Source organism: Pagrus major, chromosome 9, assembly GCF_040436345.1.
Source record: "Pagrus major chromosome 9, Pma_NU_1.0".
In the NCBI taxonomy this organism is placed as follows: domain Eukaryota; kingdom Metazoa; phylum Chordata; class Actinopteri; order Spariformes; family Sparidae; genus Pagrus; species Pagrus major.
Window position 1 is genome coordinate 11854693 of NC_133223.1, and position 18726 is coordinate 11873418.

At 42.3% G+C, this 18726-nt stretch overlaps 1 protein-coding gene across 1 annotated transcript in view; it reads right to left on the reverse strand.

Annotated features, from left to right (window-relative positions):
* dachd (dachshund d) overlaps nucleotides 1-18726 on the reverse strand; it is a 99478-nt gene that overhangs the window by 24754 nt on the left and 55998 nt on the right. Inside the window, exons 3-6 of the mRNA XM_073474386.1 lie at nucleotides 16262-16414; nucleotides 1854-2026; nucleotides 1146-1281; nucleotides 887-1027 (exon numbers count right to left, since the gene is read on the reverse strand). Coding sequence (XP_073330487.1) covers nucleotides 887-1027; nucleotides 1146-1281; nucleotides 1854-2026; nucleotides 16262-16414 — 603 coding nt within the window. The remainder of the gene's footprint in view (nucleotides 1-886; nucleotides 1028-1145; nucleotides 1282-1853; nucleotides 2027-16261; nucleotides 16415-18726) is intronic.

Consider the following 18726-nt stretch of genomic DNA (forward strand, 5'->3'; position numbering starts at 1 on the left):
GTTGTTGTTTCTCTATATATCTTTATTCTAAGCTGTTGACATTAAGTATCATCATATTATGTGTAATATAAATGTAAATGTAAGGCATCTAAACACAGTAATGCTGATTCTGTGGAGGTTGCTCCAACAAGCCAAATATGTGCTGGTACATCCAAACATTTTTACACATCGACACACATTTACACTTACTCAGGTTATCACTTCTGAAGTGCACATTTGATTTTTGCTCTCTAAAAGTTTAGGATTATTATTATAGAGACATGATCTTCAAACTGACGGATGAATGCAAATCCCATCAAAAGCTTAACATTTATGAAACTGTATTATAAATATTCAAGGTCTCAAATTTGAGAAATCTTAAGTGTTTCATGCAGAATATTTTCTGGTGGGTCTGCAGTTGAAATTCCACTTCAGTTGGTACAAGAACATTCCTATATCAAAGTTCATTCACACTTGGTAACCTGACCAACAATCGTCTCAGAGAGCTCTTCTGCTTTTTGTGACACAGAAACCAAACAGGCTCCTTGTCTCTGCTGTTAGCTCAATTGGTCCACCTGCCTCTAGTGACATTCACTGCATACAACAAACCTGCTCTGCTCTCCATGAGGTCTTCATCTTTGTTAGCAGACTTAATTACATTTTTTTTTTAAATACAACTTATTACAGGCTCCTTGAACAGAGCCTGTCATAACATCTGTCCCTTTCATACATTGTGAACACTGAATAGAGGGAACTAAAACTGAACTTATGAGTCCTTAATTTCTGATACTGCACGTTTAAAAAAAAAAAATTGTAGAGGGTGTACTGAACACTCTTGTCAGCACATGGTGGATCATGTGGGCCGGAACACCATATCAAACTTCCTTTTAAATGAAACCTGACTCACCTTTGTCAGTGTGCATCCTCTTGTGTGCAGCTGCTTCATGGATCATGTCGTGGGCCAAGTCTCCCTCTTTAGGCCCAGGGGGGATGTTGGGGGACAGGCCTAGCAGGGCGTGGTTCATGGACAGGCCATTGTGGTGTGCGGCTGGAGAGAGGATGATAAAAAAAAAAGGAGTGACATTGGGAACATCACTCAGAAGATGTATTTTCCTCACCACATATTTGGGCGACTAACTGTGTTGTGAGGTTACAAAGAGACGTACGTATCCTGTCTGAGGAGCTTTCTGTGTGGGCTGGGGAGCTGGACACACTGCTGCTGCGGTGGGACGATGGGTGACTGCCCGGCCTCCTGTGGTCTTCTAAGGAGGGAGCAGGTGAGGGACTGTCCGGCACTCGCTCCTGCAACCCCAGCAGCAACAGAAACAAAAACACACGCAATATAAATATCGAGTGTATGGGTGGGAAGCACAGAGTAACTCGTGATACGATGTGATTCAAGATATAGTGCCAATGATAGCGAGAGCATCACATCACAGCGATTCTGCAATAACTGATACGTCACTATATCCGTCTAATTAAAGAATACAGAATGACCCCAAGTGCAGGAATTATGTATTTATTCACTGCATTGTGGTGTCAGTTTCATAGAATTTTTTGTAAACTGTCCCTGTCCAACTGGCACCAAACTGTTTACAGGAAGTAAACAATTATGGCTCACTAAATCTTTTCAATCTGTGTTAATACATTTTACAGAAATTTACACCATAAGGAGTCATGAAGTGGTGACTCCAGTAAATCATATATGTAGCCAGTGTATTGATAGGCTTATCTCAAGAGAAGAGGAAGGGATATAATATTTTTGTATTGATATTTTGTCCCACCCCTGGTGTACACTGAAACATTACACAACATAAAGGAGAAACTGATGTTTAAAATATTGTGATATCGCTGCTTTCCGTATTAAAATTTACCTTTATAACAGAGGTGACCATTCTGGAGGGCAGACTCTGGCCCTGTGCTGCGGCGGCCATGTTTGCGATGGTGCTGAGGTGGTTCATCTGGCTCATGGCCATGGTGACAGAGGCTGGGGGCAGGCTGACTGGGATCAGGGGGTGTGGCATCATCATGAAGGGGAGTTCCAGGCCTGAGACACATGAAGAGGTCGTTGGTTACTCAATGATGCATATTATGAGTGAAATATTCACAGGGGAAACTTCTGTGGGTCTGGCTGCAAACTCAAAACCTGCTGCTGTTAATTCAGCAATCAGTAATTCCCACCACTGAGATACCCTTTAAAATTGGTCTCCAATAACACTAAAGCTTTACACTGCCATCCATTAGAAGAGAAAAAAAGTGGAATCGCTTCTCTGGTATCTTTCCATGTTAACATAATACACATAAATGTTTTACAACACACGTTAATAATAGATACTACTGCAATAATAATAAAGAAAACGGGGATGATAACTATATACACAGTCATTCAAAGACCAAAGTTTACACAGCAATAAAGATGCATCAATTATTCTGCGATGAATAAAAAGGGCACATTATGGAAATTATCTCAATATTTACATATAAAAAATATCTCTGTAAAAACAAAGGCAATCTTGAAAGCCATTACCCAAATGACTAGTTAAATGTGCTAATGACAAACAAGTACCGTCAGACCACAGTATGGCAATGACTTTTAGCTAATTATAGCAGCCTATATTCTCCACCAGAGAGAGAGAGAGAGAAGAAGAAGAGAGCGAGACCAAAAGGAGTAAAGTCACTTTCAGCTCGCACAATAATGGGGTTTTTCATTTCTTTCTCTTTTATATGCACTAGAAATTATTCCATTACAACATCAGAGATATCTCACAAATGTTTTAAATTATTCAATTGCTGCGTAGCAATAGACGCCTAATTGGGAAAAATTGAACCATTAGTAGTCGGAAAATGTAAAGAATGTCTAATAAAGATACCATAGGGGGTTCGTAGTTAGTCAAACTGTGGCCCTGCACTGTGCTTCTGAATGGCTTAATGAAAACAAGCCAACTTTCAAAGGACATGAGCGCAGACAGAAGGTCAAAGCTAGGTGTCTGTACCCCCTCCCAACCACGACACCCCCTCCCTCCACCCTCTGCTCTATGGGGACTTTGAACTGGCAGGATCAAAAGTGACTGGGAACAGTTTGGTCTCATTCCTCCGCCACTCAGATGCTTTCCCTCAAATGCTTTAAAGAAAACCTCATAGACACTATTGGAACTGATTGAGCCTCTCTGTTGATTTTTCACTCCTTTTTTTTTCTCTCTTTTTCTTGGCAGCCCAGTTCAAGGTAAAAAGAAAAAAGAAAGAAAAAAGCTGCGTGAAAGAAAGAGGGAAAGAAAAAAAGATACTGCACTACAGAAAGCTGATCCACAAAACAACTCCACTCTTCTTTTCTGACAAAACATCAGTAGCCAAAGGGCAAGGAGATCTGCATGGCGAAGCCTCTAAAGAGAAGGACACTGGTTGAAAATGAAAGGACATGAGAAGTACTCCTCTGTGTCATTCCCCTCCTTCCAAAAGAAGCATTGATTTCCATAAGAAAGATGGCATGCAGTTTCTCAGTGGCGAGTATTCCCAAACAATATAAAGCAGGGGAGATTAAAGAAAGGCGGAAGCCAAGCAGCACCTTGTATCAGCGCCTCTGCTGTAGCTCAGACTGAATCAATTACCACTCAGCAGGCTAAGCTCAATTAAAAAACACCACAGAGGGCCTGATTGCGGGGGTACTTACTGTAGGACAACATGGAGAGGTTTAGGCTACCTATCAGCCTTTCAAGGCCACTCAAGGGCCAGAGTGAAGAGACTTATTCTGCCTTTGAGGTGGATACATTACACCCATCCAATCAAACACAGCTACGTTCATAAGACACATTGACTTTAAGCAGCCAAATTTCCACCAGATCAAAAAAAATATGAGGAAAAAAATATAGGGTCACGTCCACTTGTATCTTTGTTGTATCTTGTCCTTGATGCTGTATGAATTTTAGTGATGTGTCTCCACCTGACAGACAGCCGGGTGGGGGAACACTGGACCTCTGTTCGCTCTAAGAGGTATTAGTCTCGCTTTCTGTGCCTGTCCAGCCCCTTTCATGTCACCCCATCCCAAAGCGGTGTTTCTCCCATAAAAGCCCATTCAGGCCACTGTAGGGGAATGTGCCACAGACCAACAAGGGTCCACCAAATCCCTTTATTTGTAGCTGAAAGGAGCCAGGTGAGGAGGATATTGGTTTATTCAAGGAATCTGGCATTTTTGCCGGACAGTCAAGTGTTTTTCACTTCATTCATATGCAATTTCTTCCCATTTGTTAGATTCATTCTCGCTAAATAAAAGGATCATGAGTAACTGCAGTCCACAATCCTGAACAATTTGTAACTTGGTAACAATAATAAGGAGGGATTTTTGTGTTTTTCTTTGCCAAAAACAGAATCAACAAGCCTTAGTCAGACTCATTAATCACCTAGATATTGTGTAGATATTCCAGTGGGCAAACCGTTAGAAACATATTTGTCAGTTTGTGTTTATCTCCGATACAGAAGTTCAGACTTGATGAGAGGTGAATTCCCACAAGCCCCCCCTCTCTCCTGAAGGGCATAAACAATGCATTTGGAGTAATTTACCTGAAGTAAGCCGGAGGGACCCGCAAAGGTGAACTCCTATTTACCATCATTAAAACTACAAATCACTTAATACCAATATAAACAGCTCAGCTATTATGTCGTGCAGTGCTTGGGAGTTCACGCATGGATAAGCAAAGATCTGAATCACGGAGGATGAATTGAATGAATTAAAACAGCCCTTGGTAACAACATGATTAAAAAGCTGTTACATCAGACCCAAACGGCACGGCTGACGGTAGGTCCGATACTTAAAAGAATCACACCGCAAAAAAGATTGAATGTTGAATGTTTTAAAATGATTAAAAAGAGAGCAGTAATTTATTTTGATGACAGAAATGATAACCTGCAGTGATTTGTGCAGCAGTTAATCTTCATCTAAACAGGACTTCAGCCTCTCTGGCTGTCTAACCCTACAGAGGAAAATAAGAAAAAAGGAACTAAGCCATTGTCATTGAAAATGGTATGGAGGTAGCAGCCAGCCCCTTACCCTTAACTCTGTTGTGGACAGATTTCCCCTGACAAAAATTAAACTAGCTCCTACTTGGCACTTTATTATCTCTTCAACTGAATGATTTATTGTTTGTGGAGCGAAAGAACCAAAGAGAGGGGGAAGATTACATTTCCAGCCAAAGCTCAGGCTTGATCTCGTTTTTTACTCCCTCTGTCCAGGAAAAAAGCTCCCGACAAACAATAATGTCAGCTGTAATTGATCGGAGGTCGCCGGCTGGGCCTGCAGTAAAAGCGCACTATTTAAGCGACAATCGGCCCTACGCTCTTCAGACGCTGGCTAATGAAGCTGTCTGTCTGGGCTATTTACCTTCTCTTAAATGGAAGGGGAGAGATGTACTGTAGGAGACAGGGCTGGAGAGGATCTGCCTCTCGCTGCCGTGAAATAGGACCTGCACATGCCTCAGGAATGTATAATTGGTTGGCGCAGCCAAAGCTGGGGATCCGGTGCTAATTAAATGACTTGTTTAAAGCCTATCTGTCTTTGTTTGGGAGGCTCTGGGCTTCAGAACAATGCATTGTAAATGCTGTTGTCAAACAAACATTCCTGGTTATCCTTTGATTTGAATTGAACAAGACAAAGGGCTGATTTGCTCAGCCCTAAGCCTTTGGTTTTCATGGCGTTGAGATATTTTTTCCTCTTCTGATCTGTCAAACTGAACAGGACCATTCCAGTCAAGCAGCTAAATGAACTGACTCACTGCACAATGCATATGCAGTCCGCTGCTGCAAAACTAATCTCGGTTTTCCTCCTAATTGCGCTTGTAAAATGCCCCCATGTCGTGTATGTGTTTCTCCAACAAAGGTGAGACGGCGGTGCACACACATGGAGAGTCTTTGTTGTGGTCGTATCGAGGGTTTGCACACCGGTCCCTAAAGGAAATGAATGGCTCATGACAAAGTGTCTGTCATGCGGCAAGACATTTAGAGGTCTCTCCATAGCACTAATCAGCTATTCATCTTTACCATAACTGTTAATCTCCCCCCAAAATCTGAAGCCCCTGCCATGTGAGATGGAGGGGAGCCTTGCAGCCATTAGATCAAACATACGACACAGACTCCATAAATATGTTGCCTGGCATCGCGGTGCCACTTTACACAACACGAGCACATGCTTCCATATGCACAGAAACACAAATGCTTCCACACACACACAACCGCACACGCATACACACATGCAAACAAGAAAAAAAAAACAGACACACACAGATGGCAGGTTCAGTCAAGGCTGGTGAGTCCTGTTTCTCATTAAAATGGGGGGAGAGAGGAAGGTATTGAGCTTTGATGTAGCCACCCACAGCCCCTCAGTGTCATTGAATGAAACTTTGAAGCCTTTTGTGTTTACGCAGTTAATGTTGATAATAAAGCAAACATCTTGCCTTTGTTAAATACCTGCTGTACACTCACGTACGCACGCGCTCACCCACACAAGCAAACAGACACATAAAAAGAATGCATCGCGTGGTAACAAGGGGAGGTAAACATGAAAACATACGGCTTACAGTCAGACAGTGTGATGCCGTATAGATAATTGCGCATAGGTACGTATGCGCATGGAGCAGGCCAGACATAAAAACACATGCAAAACAATTTCTTTTTACGTTCCAAGAGCCACGATGATTGGACACATTTCAATCTAATTCGCATCGACAAACACAATGTGTTTTGCATGCGAGGATAAAGAGATACACTTCCCAATGATTCAGGTGGGCAAAGATTTCCTGCCAAGATGCCTAATGTAAGAGAAACCATGATAAGAAAACATTTCTGGTTTGATGAGGTAACATAATTGCTTTCCTACCCAAACCACTGGAGTGTAACATGTGGTAGAAATTATCAAGGAGACAGACAGAGGTGTTTGTCCTTTAAGTGTACAAAATCTAAGGCAGGCAACTTTTATAGGATAATTTAAATCCGCGGCTCTAATGGCACGCATTCCTTATGAAAATTGAAAGATCAATCATGTCTGTGGCAGATCTGTTGTGAAAAAAAACTTCTTCCTATCTTTGAAGAGAAAATGCTAAACACGTTTCGCCATTGCCCCACCCGCACCAGCCCCGTTTTTAGCTGTCTATTTGTCTCTTTGTTGAAAATGTTAACGAACAGGGCAATAATCAAGCCATATGCTTGCATGTGGCAAATCTCATTACAGTAAATGACCTTTACCAACCAATGCCAACATCCTTGTGCTTGATAACACAGAGCGTATAGAGTGGGGGGGGGACAATGGTGGGCTTAGTTAACGCAATCATGCACATGGCTGGGGGTGGCCAGGACAGCCAGGCCTTCAGGACACATTAGCTAACGCAGTTCGCTCCTCTAATTTGGGTCGGAACCAGGCTCACTTTACATTTGTCACACATCACTCTTGATGAATACGGCAACATCGGCGCGATAGCAGCAACATCTGATCGCTGACAATACGGCGCGGCACAGAAAGTGCTGCGAGCAGAAGAGGAGAGCAGAAGGAGAGGAGAGATATTACTAGCAGCTGTTACTACTGCGGCTGCAATATATTCAAGCCCAATCAATAAAGCTCCTACAGACAGTGACACCCAAGCAGACAGAGGAATCATTTTCATCTGATACTTAGCAAAGGCTCCCCTTTTAAAAAGATTGCTTTCAGTCAATGACAACCAGTTGTCATTTGACCAAGGCTCCTGAAATGAAATATATTGACGAGCGTTATCAATCACGGCCCACTCTGCCGTCATATCACTTCGGATGGAGGGAGGGATGGGGGGGATCAGTTTGCATGTGGTCATCAGATCATCTGTTTTAATTACAAAATTAGCATCACTACTGCCTGTACTCTCACATCCTCCATTACAATCACCTCATGAGAGAAAATCAGTAATGCAGTGTATAGTTTACAGTTTACAGCAGTGCTAATGAGTTCAAGGTGAACTGACTGTAACATGGAAACTTTATTTTATCACTGCAGTCCAAAAAATGTTATTAGTTTGGATTAGATTTAAGTATAAGAATAAATAAAAACAAAAAAACAATATTACATTGAGGTTATTTCAATTATTTTTTTCGGGTTTCTAAACACAATATATCAAGAAATACCTTCCTGTGTTTGTTCACGCTTTGAAGGACATGTTGAGATTGTGAAAATTCCTTAACGTTGTTTGAACTTGCTCACTCTCTCCCCCTTTATCTTGGTCCCAGAGGAGAGGCTGTGTGATGGTGAAGATGTCTGGGCTCAGCGTGGCTGATAGCTCTATTTGGATGAGGGTTCCCATATCATAATTGAGAAGAAACACCTTTCCGTTCAGGCAACCGACAGAGTGCTTTCGTGGAACAGAACCAACTATTTCGATCACATAAATGCTCTTTGATTCTCCCCCTGATTGCGGCGTGGCCGGGCAGTGGGACATTTCTACTGGGTAATCACAGTAAAAGAGATTGTGGTTTTGTTGTTGTCATCACTGTACTGTCATTACTGTTACTGTGTACACGGCAATATTATTACTCTATGCTAATGTTGCCTCTTAGACATAATCATGGTGAAATGAGAGCACATGATATCCAGACTCTAATGCCGCACCATCTTAGCGGTGTATGTCCAAACTGCTCCACATTCGATGCAATTACACGCCGCGCATATTTCACATTACTGCAACCTGCGAAAGCTCATCATCACTGAAAGGTTGAATGTCATTTATTACACGTATCACATTTACACCAAGTGACATTGTCTTTTCAAATTGTGTTGATCTCTTCACTTTCAAAGGTCAGCCCCTTCCCTGGCTAAATTCAACCTGACAGAGAATAGTGAGGAGGGGACAGCCGAACGCATGCATCACCCCCGCATCAAAGCGCTCCAAATTAATCTATCCAATTAATGAAGAATGAGGCCTAATGTTGATGAGGGATGACAACTCGACTGGTCAGTTGTTTTTTATAGCTCTGCTCCTGCTATTGTGAACTAACCACAAGAGACAATCAAACAAATATTTCCATGACACGAGGTTTGTCTGGTCCCTCCTCGTGTCTATTCCTCTCTGTAAGGCTGCAACTCCGCTGCCACTCAAAGATGATAGAACTTGATATGGATCATTACGGAAATAATGTTTAATCAATTCCCCCTGTTATTGTAATCTATTTCTGCAGTTGTCTGCGTTTGTGTATTTTGTAGCTACATCAGTGTGCCTCACAATTTCCCAATCATGCATATTCAAGTGTTACGCTGATGCTTAACAGCCGACGCAACCGGAATTAGAACGAGGACATTAGACTTCATTAAAAAGAGAAATGATTATCAGGTTTATCTTTTGAAATGTCTATTAAAATGTGTGTGTCGTTCTTCACTTATCTGTCACCTGGCTCCCATGAGCCTGGCAGACTAATAGAGAGATGGTGAGGGCCAAAGCCCAAGAGAGAGACAGAGACCCATCAAGCTCTTTACTCAGGCTGGAAGGCTGTCTGTCTGCTCTGCCACTCTCTTGTCTAGCTCAGTGTGTCTGATTCACTTACTGCCACGACTCCCCTCTTTTCCAACAACTGCAGCTTAAACGGACCCTATTTTGTCCAGCGCAGCCTCGATATCAGAATAAAGGTAAATCAAAACAAACCGCGTTGTAATTTGCGTAAATCAAGCGAGACCATAATCCGTCGCAGTCAAAGAGGTGTTATGATATGTTCGTGGAATGAATTCTATTCAGCCCATGGCTACAATCTAGTCTCTCTCAAGAGCTCCGGCTGACAAAGGCTCCCACAAGAGAGCTAGAGAGGAAGATGGATGAAGTTGCCCCTAGACACTCATATCAGGTCAGTATGTGCTTTATCCCCTAATGGTTAAGGTTAGGATTGAGTAGGGGGTGATACTAGATCTGAGCCTGAGGGCCATTGTTCTGTCTAGAGGAGCAGGAAGTAGCCACCATCCTCCATCATGGCCCACATTTAGCTACGCTGGGCCACCACCAGCACTAGTACAGCTAGCAGGTTGGAGCACGCAGCTAGCTAGTTGGATGTGTCCTTCCACCCAGAGAGCTTTATTATTAGAAAGGACATAAACAGACTAATTAAATCGCAGCAGTGGAGCTGGGCTGACAGCTGGCGCAGAGAGTGTGACCAAACAGATCCCTATCAAAGTGCAGGAGCAGTGTCTCTATATGTGTCCTGCTTTCGTGTGCACGGCTGTGTCTGTCTGATGACACGCATGCCTGTGTGTTCTGTAAGTATACGTTCGTGTGTGGCTGTTAATTTCCCCCATTTTTGAACTTGTGTTTATTTTGTAATTGATGACTATTATTTTTTCCACTGTAATTGCATTCATACACACTGTCACCTTAATGTCTTATTTATCTGTCGAGCGCAGAGCACATTGACTCACTGATACGATCCAAAATGGTACAAATGCTATCCAGCAGAGCAGTAAACACTACAGTAATTAGTGCGTGGTCTCCAGGCTGACTCCACTCAGCTCTGCAGCGTGGCCAAGCACGGACCCCATATAGAGAGGAGCCTAGTTATGCATTGATCTTAGAAAATTAAGGCTAACTGCCCCAGATTGCGGCATCTTGATGTACCTTCTGGATGAACAATGTACTATACTTGTATTGTTTGTAGAGTAAACAGGATGATTTGGACTCGCTGTGCTTTAAAATGAATACATCTTGAATAATTAATGACGGCCCCTTAAAGCGTTGTTATCTGTGTGACCGCGAACGCAAAACCACTGATGATGAGAAAATATGGTTTTAACAAGTCAATAATGGTGAGTGCAACAAGAACAGCCTAATCAATGAGGCTGCAACGTTTGCAAACAAGGACTTGAATTATAACGCCAATAATTGATCTCTTCCATTTTTTCCTCCCTCCTTCGTGTGATGTCATTGTTTATTGATTGCTTCCTGCCAGCGAGGGATGATGGGAAGTTTCAGAATTTGTTTTTTGCTATGACTTTTGCCCCCCCTCCTCTTCCTCTCCACCTTTCCCTTCTTTCTCCCCCCCGACTCACACCCCCCTCCCCGTCTCCATTTGAAATTTGCAAGCTGTAGCACCAGCTTAACCAAAAAGGATTAAGTCCCATACCCAACTGAGAACACAGATAATGCTCAGTAATTGGTAAAAAATGAAGATGAATGGGACAGCTAGATAAGGACCAATTAGCTGCTGGGAGTGTACAGCTGTGGTCTCCTCACAGAGCGCTCTCAGGGGCCAAGGCCCCCTCTTTCTCTCTCATGCGAGCATGCACACACGTGCACACGCTAACACACACACACACACACCCAAACACACAAGCGTGAGGGTGGGGCTTGCAGAAATTAGCCTGATGACCCTGGGAAGAGAGAATGATGCCTCCTCATCATCTCACCCAGAACCTCTTCTCTCAACTCTCAGTCAGGCAACACTCCAGGTACCTGTCACCATTCGTCCAGCCTCAGCCTAGCATGTGGCTCTCGGCTCCCTGTTGGGCACAGGCAGCCTGGACCGAAGCCGCAGATGTGATACAGAGGACGTTTAGGTTTTGAAGTAGTGTTTGTGTAAAATGTTACTGCTTATACTGCTAAGTTGTGGTGTTGAGGGTTGAGGATTCATTCAAAATGTACAGTCGGATCTGACAGTAAGCAGAGGCTGTTGTGTCTCCTCCGTCTAGTGCTCTGTCTGTCTGCGAGTTATTTGGTCGGCATTGTAGAGGCATCATCTGGCTGATGACAGCGGAATTCCCATATCTAATTACAAACAGGATTTCGGCTCCATTAGAGTTGTGTGTTGAGGAGTCAGATGAGTGGCAGGGCAGCACCCAGTGGCCAAAGAGAGACAAGAGGGCGAGAGACGGGGAAGTAAGTGAGACAGAGTCAGAAAAAGAAGAGAGACAGAGAAAAGAGGACAAGGGTGAACGCCGTCTTATCTTTTCTTCCCACTCCTTCTTTGCAGGTCGAAGAAACACTTTATTTTCCTTCCACGGCCGAAAAAAAAGCAATTCCTTCTCTTGAAATTGGCAGGTGTTTGTTAGTGGGCAGCTGACAATATTTTCTCTCCCAGTAATGAAGGTTGTGGCTGGGGTCAATGCACTGGGAGGGAACGGCGGGCTGTTTATCCCCCTCAAGGCCCAGCGCCACACGTGTTTTGCTTGGTCTGTGATCTGTAATTGTGGCATTTCCTGAGAGGCGCAGCAACAATCCACATTGTGCTTTGAGAGGGCTCCCTCTGCCCGACTAAAGAGTGCGAGGGAAAAGCCAAAAAAAGCCCCCCCCCCCCCCCCCCCACACACACACACACACACACATCTCACTGCGTCTCTTTTTATATTTTTATTATTTGTCACTCCATCCACATTTCTCTCTTTCTCTCACTATCTTTTTTCCGTCTCTCCCTCAGCATATCTATTTCTTTCTCTCCTTTCACTCAGGCTGTTTGGTTATTTGGCTGTTTTTCCCTTATAATTAATAACATTGATGCAAACAGGAAGGTCTAATTGTGATGAATATTTAATGCGAGGGAGAAATATTAGCCTGTTCAATTTACATCAACACAAAGACAGCGACAGGCAATCCAACTCTACAAACAGAACAGAGTGTCCTTCACTGGCTGGCTCCGGTTTGCTTTGCTTTAAGCGCTTCACAAAGATCTGCTTCAGACAAACACTGAGATGAGGCACCTGTATTTTAGCCCCGAGGAGGATTTTTTCAATGGGTTTATGTAGTGGCTCTTTCTGATTAAATGGATGCGTGTCCTTAGTGGTATTATCAGAAGCACGCTCATTATCATATCAATTCCTGTCGTGGTCGGTAACATCATTTGTGTAAGTAAACACATCCGTTTGTTGAGTCTTAGTTTAAAGCTAGATGATTATAAAACTCCAGTCCATTTCCTCAGAGCAGCTGTGGTCTGAGTCTCTTAAAAACAGCATGAAGTCATGCCCCAGTCAGCACTGGGAAACAACAGTCAGTCCAGTCCTAACAAAGCTCCAGCCAAATACAGTTCCCCTTCTGCCCACTCCATGCTATATCGGTCAAGTGATTTATATGCTTGGATTGCTATTGGATAACATGGATATATTAGGCATTCACACTCCAGAATAGTTTGTGAAAGCAGGCCAGTTTGAGACACTCTTGAAATGTTAAATAATTCTGCGATCACTCTTTCTCGTGCATCAGTTCATAGTTTGTGAAATTCCAAAACGCTTTCATTAAAAATAAACATGTGAGTGGAAGCCCAGGGGCTAGATGAAGAAGACAGCATGCTGCTAGCTGTGTTTCATGGCCCCGCGGTGCCGAGCAGGCCATATTTCTCCGGCGTATTATCAGGATGACTCCTGCTGGCCACCCTGTCACAGGAGAGTGCTTGATATAAACAAGAGATTGCTGCGACACCCAGTAATCAATATTAGGATGGTTTCAGTACCAAACATCATTTGTCTCTGCGACCATTCCTTTGACCAAACGAAGCATTAATTCAAATCATAAATCTGAGCTGATTTAAATCCGAGGAGAGTGAGGGAGAGAGAGAGGCCCCTGTCTGACTGCCTGCCCCTAATGATTTATTTTCTACATTTCTGCGAGCGAGAGATTTGTCCATACTCACTGACAGGTCACCTTCAAACGCCAGTGGCAGACTGTTCATCACCATGCAGACGAGCATCTCATCGCTGCGAGTAAATATTAAAGGAAAAGAATCCAATTGATTGTGGATGGGCCGAGAGGCGTCACTGCCATATATTTCACTCAGAGAGCTAATGCTGTGGCCCATGCACCCACACCTAGAGCTGCTCCCCCTTGCCAGAATTATGATTCTACTGGGAGCCTGTGTGGCTGGCTGTGGGCTCAAGGTTACAATTTAAATTGTAAAAAGATAAAACAGTTTCTTATTAGCTCCACTGCCATAGCCTTGCTGTTGGTACTCACATTTATCTTTATTTCCGTGACCTCGTTGGCTCGTATTCTTCTTTTTTTTTTAACATACTCCATTCTCTTGGAGTGATGACCTCACACTTTATGCATTTTGCATTGTTAAATCTGCTTAGAAACGCATCCTGTTTTCATCTCGCACACCATAAGCTCCATGGTGTCAAGTATTACTGATGAAATGTATTCAGCAGTCGGGCCATTTATTACAGTAAGTGAATCAAAACCTCCATTTAGCAACCAAAGCTACAGGGATTACATTTGGTTTATAATTTGGAATGGCCTCATGAATCCGCACTAACATACATTATCATTCTCTTTAATGCACTAAGTGGTTCTGTGTGATATTACCAAAATCCTTCTGCATTTTAGGCCTAATAATTAATTGAAACGGCACATAGTGAAAAACCAGTGCTCTCACAGCAATTCAATTAGACCTTGTTAAAAGCTGATAGCTTTGGGAAACTGTGTTCACAGTTTCACTTAGCTATTAAGAATTTTTTTTTCTCTTTTCAACACCAAAGTGTAACACTTCGAGGGAAAACAAGACTTACCTCACCGAGGTGGATATTTACAGTGCATACACTCTGAAGAGAAGCAATATTTCACCATTTTATTAAGAAAACAGCAGTATAGTGGAGACAGTCTTGCAAGTCTTTGGTTTAACTCAAGCTGTATGTTAAGGATTGTTTATTACCTCTGGCAAAGAGGTGCTACTTTTTTGGTCCTGTGTATTTAGTTTGCTTCTTAAAGGTCCAGTGTGTAGGATTTAGGGGATCGATGGGCAGAAATGGAATATAATATTCATAATCATGTTTTTGTTAGTGTATAATCACCTGAAACTAAGAATCGTTGTGTTTTCGTTACCTTAGAATGAGTCTTTTGTATTTACAGAGGGAGTAGGTCCGCTTCCATGGAGCTGATATATAATCAAGTGATCATTACTTCTGATAAGTATGGGTTTTAAATATTTTTTTGATGCTATAAAAAGGGGGTTAAACAGTATGATTGACAGCAAGTGAGTGGGTGGGTATGTGGACGGAAACTCTCTGGATGTCACAAGTGCAATATTTCACCGCATGTATTTCCTGCAACTTGTGCGCACACTTTCTCCTCCCAGCTAGCAGCGACATGATGTTTAAGCTGTGAGCCATCCACGGACATGGCACAAGGGTGTTTGTTGTTAATGGGGTATAGCATAGTGCTTTAGTACTAAAGAGTAGCATAACACATTTGAACTTACATTTGACTTGTTGCTTTCAGGAGGAAATGTTCCTACACTGAGCTTCTTTTAATGCACTTCACGAATGCTTTAGCAAAGCCCTTAGCAGACACTGTGTCTGTATGCAAATTAACCAACCGACCGACATTCTCAACTGGTCAAAAAATATTCTCAACGGTTAACCGATTAATGGTTAACCAGTGACATCCCCAGTCCATTTTACTCCCACATACTTGGAGGAGGATGGTGGTTGATCATAGCTAGATGCCACTTAATCCTAGACACTGGCCCTTTAAGAATAAGTTCAATGAAATGTTAGTCATGAAAGTCATTGAATGGATCAGATAACAGGTGATGATTTGGGGAAGTTAACAAAACACTTTTTGCCTCATAACTATTGAGCCACTGAATGTAGCAACAATTGTATTTCTTTCTGGATGAATCTACCAGTATACACCCACTGCCCCCATTTGTTAGTTCATTAAACATCTGCATGAGCCCTGAAAACAAAAAAAAAAGATACTTTCCATGATACGCCCTACCATTTTCCAATAATTGGTTGCCAGTTTCTTGTAAGTAGCCTAATTAACAGAAACTGCCTTAGCCCTTCAACACAACAATGTATTTCACTGGCACACACATTTACTCCAAGCAATCCTGCCAAATTTGACTTTATTCTGTCCATAGGTGGTGCTAACAAAATTCGATTAATTTAAAAGGCCATAACTCAGAAGTCAGGAGTCTGAATTCATTTTTTTTCTAAAACCCCCTATTTTTCAGACAAGATTTAAGATTTGCTGACCAGTCATTCTGCATTATTTAAAATCAATATGTTTATTTTGACGCAGATGCTGATCTAGATGCAGATATTTAAGTGTCTAAACATTTTCCATCTATTATTAATATAGCACATAGATAATCTGCAGCCTTGGAGGAGTTCTGAGTGTGTGTCAAAAGGGTGATTAAGTATGCAAATCTTAGTGTGTGTGTGTGTGTGTGTGTGTGTGTGTGTGTGTGTGTGTGTGTGTTTACAGGCACATAAAATACTTTGCAGTGGGCATTTGTCTTCTGTTCAAGTGAGTGTGAATGTGTTTGTGTTTGTGTTTGTGTTTGTGACAGTGTGTGTGAAGGGCATCCTCACCGACGCTGGAGCTGAGGTCTCCATTCTCTCCGTCGGCCCCATGGTGGTTGGCGTTGCTGTGGTAGCTGCTCATCGCCTCCAGCTTGATCTTCTTGACCTTCATGGCCTCTGCGATGGCTGCGTTGGCAGCTGCTGCCGCCGCTGCTGTCAGGCCTAGAGAAAGGAGGCAGAGGAGACAGAGCGCTTACAGACCCACTACATGTCTGCTGGGGCTGAGCCACTGCACCTGCAGAACCTTTCAGAAACCTGCCCTGCCGAATAAAAAAATAAGAAAAAAAAGAAAAAGGACTTTTGAAATAATAAAACAATGAATAATTTTATACACTATGGGGAATAAGCGCCTATGAGATCACAGCTTGGTTTTTCATCTTCTGACAGGGGATATCTTCACAGCAGGTTATCATGCTGATGGGTCCTGTGTGTGTGGCAGCATATGATTTTTATGAATGTATCACCGACTCTGGTATTCCTGGCCGCTATATTGATGTATTTGTACCTTGATGGGAACAGATGCAGTCAAGATAATAGTGCATGATGCAAGCATTTTGTGTGTACAACTCATAACACAGAAAGTATGTGTGTATATAATACGAGGCACCGTGATACGGTGTGACACCAGAGGGTTGAGGGAGAGAAAAAAGTGAGAAAGAAAGTGAGACAGGTTCAATGAGTGAACAAATACACAGAGAACTGTCTCTTAAAAATCTTCTCATTTAGAGTATTTCAATGATACCCTCTAATGTATTCAGCAGATCACACCGTCCTGAATAATGCCTAACATTGGTATTCAAATTCTTCACAGCTACTGTACGTACTGTAGTGTCTCATAATAACTCTTATGGGAGTCAAGGCCGGTCATCATGTAGGATGGTGGAAAACTATAGACAATGGAGCAAGGATTCAAGTCATTTAATACTTGTAAATGGCTTTGAGTGTATTAAATACTTGGAGGGACATGTGTGAAAATGAAACAAAAAAATACATTCCATAAAAAAGTGTGAAGTATCTAAGCAATTCAATATCATTACATTTAAAAAAAAAAAGAAAGAAAGAACGAAAACCCAACATACCCATGACCTTTGAAGTAGGAAGGTAACGAGGCATCAGGCAAAGAGACCCTATTGGGATGTGGGCACCAAAAACACAAGGTGGTGTTTTTTGTTTTGTTTTGAAGACATTACAAAGACAAGTGTTTTTCAACTGCACATTAAACATGAAAACAGTTGACAGAAAAAAACAGAAATATATATTTTTTTATGTTTGTGCCATGACTGTAGGGCTGTAAGGGCGATATGTAGACACTACATTGCTATTGTAATATGTGACGATATGTCGCATCAGATTTTAGATATTGTGATATGGTATAAGCGTTGTCTTTCCCTGGCATTAAGGGCTGCATCAAAGTAAAGTGATGTCATTTTCTGAACATACCAGACTTTTGTACTTGTTTTAATTACTTGCCTTTATCCATGTAGTCTTTATATCCACAATTCATTGATTCTTTATCAAAACTCTAATTGTGTTAATATTTTGTGAAAGTATCAGTAGTCATTTCTACATTTTTGTTGCATATCATGTCTTGCAATATATCCTAAAATATATTTAGTAATAGTTATTTTAAGGCCAGACAGTCTTGCCTCTGCACTCTGTAAGGCTGTGTAAATGATCATACTAGTTCCGATAATGCAGTTATTATAATACATTCTTTAGTATGCATATCACTTGAAAAATTCTGACAACATGCCAAAAATCTTTGAGAGTTTGACATGGATTCTCCTCAGGCCCAAAGCGTTTCATGAGCAGACTAAACGGTTATTGACATCACATTTGAAATGATCATTCACATTTCCCCTGCAATCTCTGACTATATACTGGAATAGCAATATTTAACATGGCCGTCCACCTCGATCAAAACGGACTTGATGTGATTGATATAGTTAAGTCTGAGATTATAGACATGCGTATGCTGAGCACACTGCAGAGATCATAAAGCATTGGTTTGTCATTGTGGTATTTCCAGGGTTCTGGTGTGTCGAACGTGACTGAAATCTTTATTCATGAGGCTGGTCTCAAACAGCAGGGACAGATAGTGCTAAAGCTCCTCTAGGCCTGGCGTGTCTCAGGAGAGTCCCGCGACTCCTCTCGCCAACCCCAGCAACAAAATCAAAGAGGCAAGGCGAGAAAAAGATGTGTACCTATTAGTGGAATCACTCATAACCACAATATGGTGTATCACCTGCCCTTTTACAGAGGCTGCTTCTAGTGGATATGCAGGTTTGCCTTACGTTTGACGCAGAACAAGGCAACGTCTGCGTTTATCATCACTAAGCTGTCACGTCTCCGTGATGGGACTCAAGAGCAGCTATTAGCCATGCATCTGAGGGGAGACGTGAGTACAAGGAGAGGCAGAAATCGAACATGTGGCTCTAACAGATACATGCGAGCATGTGCGCACACAGACACAA